The sequence below is a fragment of the Oculina patagonica genome, chromosome 13 (assembly GCF_052425735.1).
Source record: "Oculina patagonica isolate OP01 chromosome 13, crgOcupat, whole genome shotgun sequence".
Classification (NCBI taxonomy): Eukaryota; Metazoa; Cnidaria; class Anthozoa; order Scleractinia; family Oculinidae; genus Oculina; species Oculina patagonica.
In genome coordinates this window covers 36,525,600-36,542,178 of record NC_135770.1, presented here as the reverse complement: position 1 = coordinate 36,542,178, position 16,579 = coordinate 36,525,600, and the positions used below count along the sequence as shown (strand labels likewise).

At 38.7% G+C, this 16,579-nt stretch overlaps 3 protein-coding genes across 3 annotated transcripts; 2 read left to right on the top strand and 1 right to left on the bottom strand.

Annotated features, from left to right (window-relative positions):
- The first annotated feature begins 2,914 nt into the window (after positions 1-2,914).
- Positions 2,915-3,466, top strand: LOC144637177 (uncharacterized). Its single transcript, XM_078496311.1, has one exon. The coding sequence runs from the start codon at positions 2,915-2,917 to the stop codon at positions 3,464-3,466; it is 552 nt and encodes a 183-aa protein (XP_078352437.1).
- A 699-nt stretch (positions 3,467-4,165) lies between these two features.
- On the bottom strand, positions 4,166-11,773 carry LOC144635834 (tubulin--tyrosine ligase-like). Its single transcript, XM_078494951.1, has 9 exons — positions 11,324-11,773; positions 10,856-10,937; positions 9,180-9,388; positions 8,353-8,485; positions 7,565-7,697; positions 7,041-7,108; positions 6,256-6,349; positions 5,548-5,666; positions 4,166-4,458 (listed from the first exon to the last, which is right to left on the bottom strand). The coding sequence occupies exons 1-9, from the start codon at positions 11,496-11,498 to the stop codon at positions 4,311-4,313; spliced, it is 1,161 nt and encodes a 386-aa protein (XP_078351077.1). The 5' UTR covers positions 11,499-11,773; the 3' UTR covers positions 4,166-4,310.
- A 197-nt stretch (positions 11,774-11,970) lies between these two features.
- Positions 11,971-15,907, top strand: LOC144635849 (uncharacterized). The gene is made up of 4 exons (XM_078494971.1): positions 11,971-12,109; positions 12,575-12,600; positions 14,257-14,537; positions 15,480-15,907. The coding sequence occupies exons 2-4, from the start codon at positions 12,598-12,600 to the stop codon at positions 15,643-15,645; spliced, it is 450 nt and encodes a 149-aa protein (XP_078351097.1). The 5' UTR covers positions 11,971-12,109; positions 12,575-12,597; the 3' UTR covers positions 15,646-15,907.
- The last annotated feature ends 672 nt before the right edge of the window (positions 15,908-16,579 follow it).

Below are 16,579 nucleotides of genomic sequence, written 5' to 3'. Positions count from 1 at the left end.
TTAGGTTTCAATATATCTTTATTTTAGCTTTGTTTTATCTTATTTTAATGCCTTTTTCTAATTTCTCTGCCAACAGTATTGTTCCTGTTTAAATTTCCCGATCAGAATGTTAAACATTTCAGACCAACTCTAACGAATAATTATCCTCAAATCTTTCTGCATATTTCCTTTGATTTTCTGAGTTCTGACAATTTGCTGGTAAATCAAGAAAATAATGTTGCCATACTGAAAGACACTCGACAGTGTATCGAAATTGAACATTCTCAGCTTGAACTCAAACTGTTAAAACAGACAAAAAAAAGAAAATAATGGACTTATCTGAAAGATGCTTCCACATGTTAACTACAACCACAAAACGAAGAACTCAGGCCAGACTTCGTTCGATCCAAACAGTAGTTGAAAGCAAGAATCTAAGCTCTTTCTTTAGTAATGATCCCTGTTCAGCCGAGCCTGTATAGAACAGAGAAAACGCCATAAGTTAGTGTGTTACTGTGTATATTTTGCAGCCGGTCGGCCGAAGAGCCATGCAAATTTTGCGGTGATTTCTGAAAGCGTAATGAGTAAACGCGCTCTAAACAAGAGAGAGGGAGAAGTTGACTTCCTTTCCAAGTCGGTAGTCAATCGTTAAACTCTAAGCACTAAGTGTAGACTTGGAATTATTTGGTATATAATCAACTTCATACTATCTGGTCATTACATTTCAATTTGATTACGATGTCGTGTAGTCATCGACATGTGATTCAGCATTTTTGTCGCCAGTTTCTCTTGTTGAAATTATTTCATAACCTCTTATAGAACCAAAACTGTCAATAAACAAAACCACATCATCTAAAAACAACAAAACAAATCTGAGGAACATTTCGAATGACTAACCTGAAAATGAAGTTGCTTGCAACATCATGCCGGCCAGGATGAACTTGGGGGAACCTGAACTTGGTTGCTGGACTCTAAACTCCACAAAGGAATGATTTATCGATCCTGAAGCCAGGAACCAGAATGACCGTACAGAATTTCTTCACAACTCAACCTTGAGCAAAAAAGAACAACAAACAGTACAGTGACAATACACAAACATCAGCAAACTGCAATAAAACTCACTCGCGCGCGCCTAACAAGTCTCTCGCAGCATTCGGACTTTTTTTTTAAACGGCCCGCCAACATTGTTTTGGAAACGGACTGGAATTTTACTTATTTGTTCAGAAAATTCGAAATCTTTTTTCTCAGTCTCCATCTTAAAGCAATGGCAAATGTAAAGTTTTGTTTCATTAACAGTAAAGTGAAAAATATCAAACAAAACGGTACATGCAACGGTCATGTTGCCGATCATGAGAGGTTGGTCCTGAGAAGCCAAACGACGGCCCGCACTCGGCCAAATAAACAGTATCACGCAAATAATACTCACAAGAAAGACATTTTTGGTAACTAAGTATTTGAACAACTATTAAAACTGACTAAACCGCAAAGAATTTCGCAGCGTGGCCGAAGAGTACTTCGAAGCTTCACGGAGTGGCTTTCTAAAACAGTTTGAAGGCCAAGACTGCAAGGCTAGAGAAGCTTCGTAACATAAAGCTATATAACAAACACATAAATAACTCTGCTGGGAGAAGGTAGAGAGAAAGCATGGACTTATCTGAACGAAGCACATGGAGGAAGATGTCCGCGGCTCGCCTCACAGTAAATCAATGTAACAAACTCAACACCAAACTTTTGGGTGCGTCATCTGACACTTCTTTATAAACGGTACGCAATTGAAATTCATTTCAAGCAGCTGCGAGAAAGACGCTTTTCTCAAAACCGGGAAAAATAAGTTTTTTGAAATGTTCAACATTTTTGTGCATTGAATCTAGCTTCGACAATGCCTCAAGAAAAACACGCACCCCAAGGAACAATGAGAGCAGTGTTACTGATATAAGTTTAAGTCCGTCAACACTTCTCCATGTAAAATAATAACGACAAATATGTGGAATTGAAAAAAACGTTTTTTCGCAAAGTTCATTACTGATTTTTGTGCATTGAATCCAGCTTTGACAATGTTAAAAGAAAGGCACGCGCCGAAACGAACAATGGGGAATGTTATTTCTGTGGAAATAAGTGCGTCACTGATTTCTAAAGGTCTTCATAAGGTGTTGAAATGGAACAATTACAGAGTCACATATTTTTAACTACTCTGAATTCATTAGAACCCCGACGTTAACTTAGAATAAATTGTACTCCAAATTCCGAGTATTTTAGCCTGAGTACAAGCGTGTTTTAGAGGATGTAGCGCTGAATATTCCATCGCCGGTTTCGAGCGAATGAAAAAACAGACAAGGGAGTCGTGTTCCCGCCCTTTTTAGCCGCGCTTTTGAATTTATGCGCTCACCCACCTCCTGCACTGCAAGCTACGCGCATTTCGGTTAGAAAACTACACTTTTAAGCGCTTCTATGATGAAATTCACTTCTGTCCAATCTGATCTGTTTTTAAACATTGACAAAAAGTCTGTGCGAGAAGAAAAATGCCGTTCACTGTTTTCAAATACACCGAAATATAACTTGTATTTGTTGTCTATATACTCCAGGCACAATGCAGTTACTTGGAGTGACCTTTATGTATCTCTTTTCGTTCCAGAGATATTCGAGTTTTTAAAATATGCAAATTAGTAATTAAAAAAATGATGACGTCATACACTCAACCAAATTTTGATCAAATATGAAGAAAAATATATCTTAACCAATTTGTCAGAAATATTCGATTCTTTTGCAGTAACACTCACTAGATGCATTCCACAATATGAGCGTAACATTTTTGTTAGAATGGCAACAGACTAAGTGCCAGACCTCCCCAAAGTTGAAGGCTTCTCTGGCCATTTTTAGCGTTTCATTTGCCAATGCCTGGTTTAATTTTTCAGAGCTTAAAATCACTAAAATTTTAAAAATGGGTTGGAGGGGACTGTCAATTGCAAGAAGGGCGTATGCCACCCTCAATCCTGTCTGGAGATCAAAGATGTACAGCAAGCACACCAAGCTGAAAATCCTTAAGAGCTGTGTGACCTCTGTTCTCCTGTACGGCGCTGAGATGTGGTGGATTACATCAACAGATATCGAGCAGCTTGACGTTTTCCACCGAAAATGTCTAAGAAGAATCCTCGGAATATTCTGGCCACACACCATCTCTAACTGTGATCTCTATGAAAGACCTAAGGAGAGACCCATCTCAGAAACCGTGAAGGTCAGGCGATGGACATGGATAGGTCATATCTTGAGGAGGGAAAAAGACAACAATTGCCGAGTTGCTCTCACCCGGACCCCTGAAGGTAAGAGAAAGCGAGGAAGACCCAAGATTTCGTGGAGAAGAACTGTGGAAGGTGAGCGTAAAGACCTGGGCTGGACTAGCTGGAATGAGGTGGAACAGCGAGCAAAAGACCGTGATGGATGGAGGACGTTTCTGGGTAGCCTTATGCTCCAGTCAGAGGAGCGAAGAGGATGAGTGAGTGTGAGTGAGTGGAGGGGACTGGACAAGTCTCCTATATCAAATGGAAGAAAAACAGTCACTGGAAACCAAATTATTCATAATCATCATTTATTAGCCGGCTCTTAGCCACTTTAGAATTGACAATTTACAGCAGTAACTATGGTAGTTAGGGTGAGGAGACCTCAAAGAAACCACCAGGCTTATAGGGAAGGTCACCCAGCTCGTTACCTTGAATAATTACAATACAATACAATACTTTAATTTGACACTCCCCTTACGGGGCTTTTCAGTGACAATAAATTACAGTAGAAATTACAATTTTAAAATTATAAAAAATTACAATGATTAAAAATTACAAATGATAAAAATTTGGATAAAATGAATTACTCCTAATTAATCTATGTTAAAAACTCCTCCATTAATTTTGATTTTAAATGAAATTTAAAAGATGAAATAGTTTTAAGAGTTAAGTTCGATGTAAGGTTATTCCAAATGTTCACTGTTCTTTCAAGGGCAGGCAAACACCATGTCTCAGATAATCATTATTCAAGGGTCATCACAACCGTTTTTTTCTCTCGAGCCAATGGTAAGCACCATTTGCTGAAAACAAACGCTAAGTTTCCTTCATACAAAGGATACAGAAGAATTAATGCAGTTACCACCCTTTTCTCTTTTATAAAATAATTTAATATTTTTAAAAATCCTGCATATTTTATAAATATTACATTATTTTGTTAAGAGAGGAAGTGTCCATTCTAGATTTGTAAAAAAGTTCAAAGTGTGCACTCCTGTTGTTTTCTTATTTACACTATTTTACAATTTTGATGAGGTCCGTTTTGTCATTATTAGATGCTGAATATTAAATTATCATAAAAAATCCTTTAGGAGTTTCTGGTATTTTGTCCTTTGATTGACAGCTTTCACACAGTTCATCACTGGTATCTGCAGGAAATATTGGATCAATAGCCTTTCGTACAAGATCTTCAGCCAGGTCTGGCAACAATGCCCTAAACAAAACAAAAAACAAAAAGATCATTTAACCATTTCATTTCATTTCATTGGTTGGAGCCTGCCAAACTTCTGTGACACCACTGCTTGGGCACTTTTGGATAGTATTACACACCAACAAGAAAACCCACCACACACTTGTGCTAGCCTTTTTGGAAGCTACAGTTGAATCCTGTTAACTCAAACCCTCAATAACTCGAACCTCCCGCTAACTCGAACCTTTTCCGATTCCCCTCCAGGTCATTTTCTTACCAATTTTGCCCTCGATAACTCGAACTCCCAGTAACTTGAACCTTTTTCGATTTCCCTTGAAGGTTCGAGTTATCGGGATTCAACAGTACTTCTTATTAAGAGGGTTGACATAATTAATTTTCTGGTGTTCATGGTTTACAGTTCATTTTTAACAGACACGTTTTTTACAGAGTAGCAGTTGGCATGGCAGCTTAGGGGTAACAGGGCTATCCCCCCTGCTACCCCCCTCCAAAAAATCCTGGCTTCATTGGCTGCATTCTAGGAACGTTTGTAACAAGAAAAAGTTGAGGGTTATGTAGACAGAATTTTAATTTCTCAGACTGCAGCATCCCTGACCCCCTAAATATGTCTGAAAAAAGTTGTCATACAGTAATCTTAATTAATTAACTTGTGGGAAGTTTTTCAATGTCATAAGAAGAAAAAGGCAAGGTAAGCCTCGAGCTAAGCGGCACATGCTGCCAGAGCTTATCCCAGTTTTGGCATTAAGTGACCAGGAATATTTCTACTCCTCCCTGCATGGGATGCTAGTCCATAGCAGGGTTACCCCAGCATTATTTCGCCGGTACCCATTTATACACCTGGGTGGAACTATGAGAGTAAACTATGAGGCACTATGAGAGTAAAGTGTATTGCCCAAAGAGTAAAGTGTATTGCCGGGGTCATAGTGTTGTGTTCTTGGGCACTATGAGAGTAAAGTGTCTTGCCCAAGAACACAACACAATGACCCCAGCCAGGGCTCGAAACTGGACCACTCAATCTGGAGTCTGGCACGCTAACCATTAGGTCAACATGCCACCCATTCAGTGTCTTAAAGCCATTTGGTAACAAGATCTTACTTTGCACAGGCAGGTGCTCCATTTACTTCCAGTAGCCACACATGGAACTGTGAATCAACCATGAAATCAAATCCAAACAGCTGAAAACTGTGGTATCCTAAACCTTCTGTCGTCAATTCCTGTATTGAATTATAATAAGAAACAATCAATGTTTCCTCCTTTCTCTTTTTCAAAAGTAGTACAACAAAGATCATGCAACATAGATTATAAGGCCCACTGAGAATTTTTGTCTGGACAACCTGGTTAATATTCTGGGAGGACCAATGATGGTAGAGTATCCTCCAGTAATATTCTAATCAAGGTGTTGTAGTTGAATACTTCTAACCACTTTCAAGAAATTAAAAACTGGAGACATGTTATGACTAGTTTATCCCTCGGCCTTCCCCTTTTTGCTCCCACTATGATTGTTTTGCTAAAAGCAGTTGTTACCAAACTTCTCTTTAAGGCTTAATTTGAACAAGCCTTTTCAACAAGCATGCAGATTAGTTGATTGTATAATCAAACACTCTTGAAAAAAAAAAACAGCAAAAGATCAATACTTATTACTGATTTACTATCAAGTTAACCACCATTAGAGACCCTCTTTGGGTTTGTTATTGGCGTACAAAAATTTGAAGACTGATTACGGCCCAAGGAGAAACATTGCAGGAGGCTGCTGTCAAGTTCAACATAACAGAAAGCACGACATCATTTATTCAGATTTCTCACCTCTTTGAGTCCAAGCAAGCATTTCTTAACAATGGAGTTAATCTGCGGTAAAATATCACTTGCAAGGGAGACATGGTGTGTTTCTTCTAGGTACCTAATGTAATTGCAAATGCCTTTAATCAGTAGGAAGAGAGCAAAAAAAGAAAATTGTTCATGAAATTGTACTAGGTATAACATAAAATAACATTTAAGACAAATTTATAAAATAAAAATAATATAAATAGAAAATTTGCAGTCCATTAAAATTCAACAGAGTGGTGCTTCATCCACTGTTTCCAAATCCAACTGGAATTTATAACTATTGGTTTTTGTGGAGGGGGAAAACCAGAGAACCTAGAGAAAAACCCATGGAGCAAGGACAAGAACCAACAATAAACTTACTGAATGGTCAAAACTTGTGACTGGCCTACCACCTTTTCCTTTACAATGTCATGGTTGAAAAAGTGTATCACAACATTAATCTTTCATCTTAGATGTGTGTTGAAATATATTTGACTCATATTTTTGGCACTCCTTGCTCAATAATCAGCAGGGGAGAATACAAAACAAAGTTTGTGGTCTACATAATTTATTGCTCTTTGAAAAGTCCATTTTGAAATGTTGAAATTCAAAAAAGCACACTTGAAATGCAATTATTATCAAAATTCTACAGTACACTAGTGGTGTGCATGTCTAAAGATCACTAGACAAGTGGTCTCCCCACTGTAAACATCAGTGCTTGTTAAAAATGCCTCGACCAGTATAAAGCAGCTATACATTCAGTTTGTTGTTTGTTAGGACTTTACCTTGAAAACTCAGAGAAGAACATTTCATTTCCCTCTTCATACTGCCCAAAATGCCATGAATATTCTTCCTGTGAATGAATTTCACAGAAGAAAAGCTTATAATTATTCCCAACAAAACCTGGAAGGGGAAGTGTCTCCTCTGACATTTTGGTGTGTGGTGTAGACTAGGAATAGTCTAAAGCTGTGTTTTTTTTCCTTTTTTGCGGGTGTGCTGAGCTTCAATTACCACATTTATTAAGCTAAATCTGGTACTGAAGGAGCAAAAATATTCTGGGATCAGATCGAGGGGCCAAAATCCTTATCATTTTCAGACAAAAATACAGTTCAACCTCCTGTAATCAGACACCCTTGAGACTTGAAAAAGGGTCCATTTAGGAGAGGCGTCTGCTTAGAAGAGGTTAGTGTCCACTCACAGGAGATGTCCAATCAGACCTAACCTTTATAACTAATGTAATATTTCTTTATCACATTTTACTCAGTGGGGAGAAAAAGAAAAGGAACTTTAAATACAAGTTATCATTTACCTGTATACAGTGGTTGGTGAGATGACTTGTAATATTCTTAAGGTTATTAGCATCATATGGCTCAGATGATGTTCTCAGCACTCCTTCTGAGAAAATATAAATGGTGTATTTATGATCCAGGAGAACCCAACACCTAACAAACAATAAGACAATATTAAAATTTATTATTGTATAAAACATGAAAAAGTAATCTATCCATTGTCACTACAGACCAAGCATGCTGAACTCCAGATTGAACAGGCTTTGTTTAAAATGCTTAGCTGTATGAGGACACTACGTTGTGTTCTTGGGCAAGAACTCTCTCCAGCCAGGAGTACCGGTATATATAGGTGTTGGCAAACTGTATGGGGAACCTAACAAAATGCTGTAGGTGAGGGGAGGGAGGGGAGAGAGGGATAACAATAGTCCCACTTGCTTCATGCAACTTGAATCCAGAATAAGGTCCAGGCCATGTAAGCCAAGTGGGTCCAACTATTACAATGTTAGTGACCTTACAGTACAATTATAGTACATTGCAATGGCATTATTTGATTTATATTACAGAAACTCAGCACTAGTGATGTGGATTGTGGCACATTTGATATGATATTGATATTGATATGGCACACTTATACTGCATCGTCAAGTTTAGAACAGAGCAGAAATTTCTGTAACATGTAGCTAGGAAAATTCCTGGCACTTAAAATGGTTATGCCACAAAGGTGCTCTAGTGCATTTATTGATATGTTAAGCACAATGACATATAAAGTAGAATAAAAATAAATTAAAGTTTACTAAACTATACTAACCTTATGTCAAATTTTCTGTTTTTATCGAGTAAAAAAGGGTTTTCAATGTACTTTTGTACAACAAAGCCCTGTGTCTGTTCATCAACAAAGGCAAGAATTGCTTCAATATCATCAGAAATGAAAATGTCCTTTCCTGTTTTAAAGACCAAATGGAAAAAGATATTATTACTTCTGTTCTCAATTACACTTCCCTCTGCTAATTGCGCACAAGATCAACTACAAGTACAACTTTTAAATTTCGACCTTGTTACATTCCCAGAGCCCTCACTCCTCCCTGTTGCTTACTAGATGAATAAAAGACTATCTGTATCAAGACAAGAATGATGTGAAACACAAGGAATTGTGAGAATCAAGACATGAGCTCTGGCTTGGAAAAGTCACACGTTACTCAGCCTTGTACCCATGACCTGATTTTAAAAAGGTCCCAAGTTATAAACATGTGACAACATTTTTTATGGTTGATGGATTCAAAAGATTTTCATTCTTTCCAAAACTTCACTATGTTGTTGTCTACTGTTGGGAAATCGGGGAAGGGGGCAGGATGGTAGAAAATCAGGGGTGAAAGGGTTTAAGGTCTACAGGAGGCAGAAAAAGAGATGACAGGAAGAGGGATCCACAATATGGCACGAAATGAAAGAAATATAAAACAATTTTGCAACTGCATGTAGTTTTATGCCACAGAGAGGCAGAAGCCACATTTTAAATTTAAAGAAGGAACAGAAACCACGAATAAAGGTATGGGAAGCAGGAAGTTCCAGTTCTCCTTTTTAGTGTGAACATACAGCATATCTGTGACACATGACACCTTGCAGTAATGCTGGCATCACCTTTTGCTCCAGATGACGACTTGGCAATCCAAACTTTCTCTTCACAGCTGTTGGCAAAAGACACAAGCTCATCTCTTTCATCAGTGTATTTTGTACTGAATTTCTTTCTTGACTCTGATTTTAATCTCACTTGTTCTGGCAAAATAATAAAGGAAACTGGCATCCACTGATAAACTTCATCCTTACTCTCAGATAATGATCGAACAAATCTGTAGACAATAAAATAGTATGTATATAATTAAATAGTATGTTATTGTATATAATTGGTTCACTCCTGGGGAGTGAGGGGCACTGCCTAAAGCAGACTATACATGAAGGCTCTGGCCACAATGGGTGCCTTTTTCAGGCTTGAGATACCTTATTACATGAAATTTTCGCGACACTTTAATTTCGCGAATTTCGCGAGTCCAAAAAAATCGCGAAATTAAAGTGACGCGAACAATAAGTGTCGCGAACATAACATGACGCGAAAATTAAGTGACTCACATTATGTCAATAATTAAGAAAAAGTAAGTTTAGTGCCACTGAAGGAAGGAATTACCAATCTAAATGGACGTTGTCGTCAATTGACTCTAGAACAATAACTCATGCACGTACAAGCGTAACCTTGTAGACGTTAGCTGCTCTGTTGTAGCTATTGCCGAGATTAAGTCCCACCCTTGCTTTTTTTGTTAATTTTGACGTTGTTTTTTCATTAATGAAGTCGTTTTTAAAGGACATGTAAATTGTGTCTTACTCAAAAACGCGAAATTAGAATGATTCAAAATACAAAATTTTCGCAAAATCGCGAAATTTAAGTGTCGCGAAATATGCACACCTCAAAATCGCAAAATTAACGTGTCGCGAAAATTTCATGTAATAAGGTATATAAAAGGTAGAGATTTTATGTGTTGGAGCAAGCAAACGGGTAGAAAAACTGTCTTTTTGATCTTTAAAAGGGTTTTCACAATATCATGAACAGAGCAATTAGACAGATGATTGGGTTATTCCGAAGCATAGTTTTGGAAAAAGATGTAGTAACCCTTCTGAAAGGAATGCCATTGTGAAAGGTGTACTCTTGTCTATCAAAAGAATGAAAGGGTTACCTTTCTTGTCAAAAAACAGGTACCGGTATATGAAATGGTAAGGGTTTGGATTTCAGAGCAAAGCCTCCCAATTATTTTTTTTTTTGAGAATCCCCTTCCCCCCATGGGATCACTATATTGGTCCACTTCCAGATCTTAAAATACAAGTAATTCTTAATAATTATTTATTCTCTTCTTGAATTAGAGCCTGACTGCATGTGCCAGGCTGGCCCTGTTAGCCAGACTGGCTTGGTTTTGCTGAGATCTTAGCATATCTGTTAAACAAAACAAAAATTGACTTTGCAATTTAATGATAACCAGGCCAGCCTGGTCAACTGAGATCCCGGCATCGCAATGCCAAGATCCTGGCTAGTCTGGCCAAAAATTTCTTAATCTATTCCATCCCAGGCTGGCACAGCCTGGCTCACGTATTAAAATCAGGCCCTTAGATTTTATAATTCTGGGCAGCCATTTCTGATTACATGCCACATCAAATTCCAGCTGTCACATGTTTTGAGTGCCTAGACATGAAACACGATTCAGGGTATCTTTATTGAATTGAACCCAACACTTTTAATATCACTAATTTTTTATATATATCCTCCTACTTACTTCACTAAAGGCACCTTTTTACAAAGAAGCTTTTCAGAGCCTCGGTAGTAATTGACCGCTTGACACAAACCTGAAATATGACCTAGAGAATAAAAAATAAACTTACCCTTATTAAATCGATTAAACTGGTAAAATGAGCTATGCACCTATTACTAAACCTAGCAATGGTTTGCCCCAGGATGGGGTTGTGAGCAAACCCAGGGGAATTGACATTTTCAGGTTTTCTAATGTCAATCTCCCCACCCTTGGGTGTCCATTGAGAGTCAAATTTCCATCCTTGTCCAGGTCCTCTCCACTTTCCAAGATGGAGACTGAGTAAAATATTTCACCGAGAGGACTGTTGTGGATGTCAAAATCCCTACCCAGGTAGAGCTCCGCTAAGTCAAAATCAAATTCCCGTGCACTAACAAGAAATCCCTTTTTGGCAGTTCATTTTTAAGCTTAAAAAAACCTGAAAGACAAGCGTACCCATTCTTGTGTAGTCGACTCCATTGCGTTTCCTTTCACCAAACATCAAATTGAATCGTTGGTAATCTTGATGGGCTTCTGTCCATTTTCTGTTCTCTGATGATCCTTTTAACAACACTTCTTTGACAAAATTATACACTGAACTATCCGCATCTCGATTTACAAGAGTGTACATTGCTACAGGAGAGGGCGAAAACAACAAACTGAAAATTTATGTTACCCGCCATTTCCACAGAAGGACGCCATTTTAGATTTTCTTGGAATACCGCTGGACAGTGGACATATGGACACGATTTTCGTTCAACTGCTGTCGAAGCCCTGTCGAAGCCCTGACGTACCTCTCCCTACTACGGGGAAAAATGATGACGGCACACAAAGAAGAGAAATAAAAGATCGATAGGGTGGTTTTGACAGAGTCCTGCACCGATTACAAATTTAGTAGTACGGCAAGTAGTACGGTGAGGACAAAACGAAAAGTGAGACGAAATTAAATGAGAAACTACCCAACCAATCAATGCGCGACAACTTTCGTAATTGTCCAATCACAGGGGACGTGGTTGTCGCACGCCGTGCAATGGCGGGAAACTTGTGAACGCGCTAGTGAAGTACGATTCGTACATTGAGAACAAGTTTCTCAGTGTTTATAATCTCACTATCATAAAGCAAGCTCAACAAAGAAATGCAAATTCCCTTTGACATCACTAATTAATCTTCGATTGATAAGTGATAAACATACGTCACAGATATCCTATCGTCCTTCATTGACACGCCGGCTTCTCATCAAAGGTAGGCCATTTCTCTTTCTCGCAATAACGACTAAACTTTTGCATTCTTATAAAGTTTAGCTGAGTTAAGCATTTATTCAAGAAGAAATTCAAACAGAACATTGCTAAAGCTGTAACCATCTCACCTTCACTTAACTCGAACGGAAAATTAGAGCTTTCTGAGCAGAATTGATCAAGAAAAATTCAGTGGCGAGAAACTCGATTGTGAACTCGAGCGAGCGCGCGCTTAACTGAAGCCTAAACCTAAACCTTGTCGAAAGTTTGAATCTATTTTATGTACACATAAAAAAAAATAAAAAAAAAAAACACGAAAACGAAAAACTTTTCTTATTAAATTTACTTGTCTAGCTTTAATATAACGAGAGGAAAAGTCAGTTTGTTTTTATTGTGCCGTTATTTTTATTCCATTTTCCATTCGACCCAAATCGAAGAAATGTTCTGAAGTAAACTTGCTTTTCTTTTTCAGAGTGATTTTGATCCGCAAAGAACATGGTGAGTACTTTTTTGCTTGACATTGATTGAAAGTATTATTTAGTCCTACAAAATACGGATGGATCGAAGTGAAAAACTACAACACGGTACAGTCAGCCTGTACAGTCAGAGACAGCGAAGTGAGAATAAACTCGTTTCTTCACTCGCAAATATTCAATATCGCCTTCCCCAGTTGAGAACCGTCAATCATTCATGTGAATGTGATTTGATTTGCCCCCTGTTGTTCAATAGCTAGATAGGTCTAGATAGTGCTATCCAACGGCAAGGGTGTATGATCTCTTACTAACGATGAATCACAACAACAATATGTATTTTGAGGTGTGATTCTTTATGAATATGCCATGTAGTAAGGTAAAACAGTTCAGTTCAGCGTTTTTACGAGCTAAGCTATCAAAAACTACTCCAAAATGCTGCTGTCAATTTGTTTCGGGCCCGCCGTGTGCGTATGTGCCGATATTTAGAACAAGACAGAAAGGTTCAAAGATTCTTTCCTTAGCAGAAATGCGGGTGGGGTTTTTTCTTCGGTTTCTTGCGTTTAAGTTCTTGACCAAGCCTCTGGTTTTTGTTATATTGTACATGCTGGTTTTATTTTGTTCACAAAACGAGGATAGTGTGTCCCGGAGGTGGGGACTTGTCTCTTTCTGCGTGCCCGGGGGTGGGGAATTGACGGCCAAAACATTAAAAAAATGCGGACAAATCCCCGGTGGTATGCCCGGGGGGGGGGGACATGGAAACAGGTCAAATGGAACCATGCATTACTAAAATTTTCACCCTTATTGTGTTATTCAGTCCTCGAAGAACTTTTTTAATTTGTACTTAAAATTCCCTGAAGAAATGGTGCGTCAGCAACTGTAGGGAGGGATAATAGTAAAAAAAATATATCAATAGTTCGTTTTTTACCAACTCTGGTCTAAATCAACTGCCGGATCGAGCAGTCTGGGTTTCAGCCATTGTGTTCAGTGTGTTCTTGGTCAAAACACTTTACTCTCACAGTGCCTCTCTCCACCCAGGTGTATAAATGGATACCAGCGAAAGTTGGGGCAAGCTGACAGAGCGCTAGGGAGTATAACTAGCCTGAATTTCAGACATCCCTCTGTGGTCGCCTACTCCCCAGAAGGGACGTCTGAACACATCTCGTCATTTGTCTCAAGTTTTCAATAGTTTACTATTAAAACAATTTTATACCCTGTAATCCTTTATGGAAGCGATTTTTCTTTCACAATTTCATGGCCTCGACAGAAACTTTTCCGCATGAATTAAAACCAAAGTGTAGTGACGTCACCGGACGGCATTAGGGCCAGATGTGTTCAGAAGTCCCTTCTGGGGAGTAGGTGACCACAGAGGGATGTCTGAAATTCAGGCTAGGGAGTAACCTGCGATGGACTAGCATCTCATCCAGAGAGAGTAGCAATACCCCTTGCCACTTCATACGACAGGGTTCAATGAGGCCGTTTACGTTATTTTTCGTTATTTTTCTTTAGTCCAACTCAAATAATTTGCGTAAAATTGTCCGTGAACTTATACCTGATACAAGGGATTTCGCTGATAAAATTTGAGCAATGCAGATCTCTGTAACGCCCAGCCAAAGCTGCATGAAAATGTGTGAATTTTTATTTCAATGAATTAATATTGATGCAGCACTTTGTTATTTTGTAGTCCTCCGGAGTGGAAGTTGATCAAACTGTTATCGATGCCTTCAACGACATCAAGTTGAAAAAGAGGCATGCCTATGTGGTGATGATGATAAAAGATAAAAAGAAGATCATTGTCGAGCGTTTGGGGGATAAACTGCCTCAACACTGCACACAGTCTAAGAATGAAGACATCTTTAACGACATGAAAAAGAAATTCGGTAACGAGCCGCGTTACATTCTGTTCGATTTCTGTTTTACCAGAGTAAATCAGACCGTCGCACAGAAATTGGCGTTCGTTACTTGGTGAGAAATAGGCTTTACGATAATTTTTATTTATTAAAACTTTAGTATACTCTTTCCTTTCTTTTTAGATAAGCTCCGTAACTTAGCTTTTTTACTCCTCAGGGCTTTTTTCGTTGGTTAGGGCGGGGGGGGGGGGATTGTTTGGGTGCGTCTCGAAAACGTTCGAGCGCTACTCGTTGGCTTACTGTAGCACAGTCGAGCCCCGAGGATAAGCAGTACGGGAAGAACATTTTCTAGAAGCGATTTTCGCGAAAAAATGCAAAACCTGGCTACACAGTGTCTTGGTGTTGTTTTTCTGGGCAAAATAGTTTGTTTTCACAGTTTCTCCGCTCTACACACATGAGTTTAAAGAAAATGCTGAGAATAACCTGTGCAATAGAGTGACTAGCATTCATTCCAGGGAAGCCACAATATTCCTTGTCGCGTTATGCTACAGAAACTGACTCAGCGGACTACGATACCAGGGCACAAGAGCGAGTCGCTCGCTGTCTTTTATAAATGTTTTTATGTATGCCCTGACTAGCTGTTCACCGGTAACTGGTTTAAATAGGCCATTTCCGAGTTACCCTTTGCCTCTGTTTCAAAACGAGTCTACGCGCGAAACCATTCAAATGAAAATGAGTTTGTCATAATGTTCGCTAGGATAAAAATATTATTTACAAGGCTAAAAAGGTTATAAAATGGAACCGAACGTTCGACTTGTTGTCATCATCAGACAACAAGTCGAAAACGTTCGGTTCCTTTTTAAAATTTTATAACCTTTTTTAGCCTTGTAAATAATATGAAAATGAGTTTGATTTGCATGAAAATGGACCTGTAGATGAAAGTCATTTTCATTTGAATGGTTTCGCACGTAGACTCGTTTTGAAACAGAGGCAAAGGGTAACTCGGAAATGGCCTATTGTGCAGTACAGTAATTGGTCACCTCTGATTCTTTTACAGGTGCAGCGATGAAGTTGCAATCGGTGAGAAGATGATTTACGCAAGCTCAAAAGATGCCTTGAAGAAACGCTTCACCGGACTCACTACCGAGTTCCAGTGTACTGACCCCACAGAGTTCCAGCACTCAGAACTGGTGAAGGAACTGGCTCATAAAGACAGAGTATAAACGTCAAAAGAAGTCGTCAAAAAGTCACTTCTGAACACTTATCTTTTCAGCTTTGTTGATAGAACTTGTTGAGAAAACTCTTTGTACAATTTGTAACGGTACAGGTTGTAACGGAACTTTACAAAACAGTTAGACCCTTTCTGTCTTATCTTTAATCTCCTTGTTGATGATCAATCGAGGGACGATAACCCACCATGTATGCTCGATAATCTTGTTTCACGATTTGAAAAACATTAAAAAAAAACTTGGTTAAATTCCTTGTCTTTTCATCTGAAGTAGCCTTTGGTTTGAGCGCCCAAACGGTATCTGGGAGGCCATGGGCCCGTCGGGGACTCAAATCTTTTCTTTGTCCCACTTCGGAGACGGTGAAACATTCTGTTAACTCATTGAGAATCGCAAAATTAAAGACCCACGAAACTTATTTCTTAACGTTTTTGACATAATTTTTAATGTTTTCAACGTACTTTAGTTGGCCAAATCGCGAAAATAAAAACCCGCGAAATACTGTCTCGCCAAAATCGCGAAATTAAGTACCAATAAGGTATTTAATTCAGTTCGGTTTCGACATTCACTGGTAAGTTGTCCTGTCCTAAAAATGTCTGTCGTGTGCTATTTTCGCACTCGAACGTACCTTATTCATTTGGGTCCCGAAACACTTCCCACTGCTGGTTGTTCTTGGTGGGTGGCCTAAATGAGCCATTGTCATTTTGTATATTTTCGTTGAAAACAATACGGTGACTATTAATTTACTTAAGCATGTAGCGGCTGTTTGGGGTACTTTTCAGCAGTGGTGTAGAGTTTCATCAGCTTGTTATTCTACTGCACTGGTTCTCTAGTGTAGCAGTTATTATTGTTTTTGGGGCTTGGGACATTGAGGTTTATAAAATTCCTCGTTAGAAACTTGTTCATAACCCTCCTGGATTTTGTTAGTGGC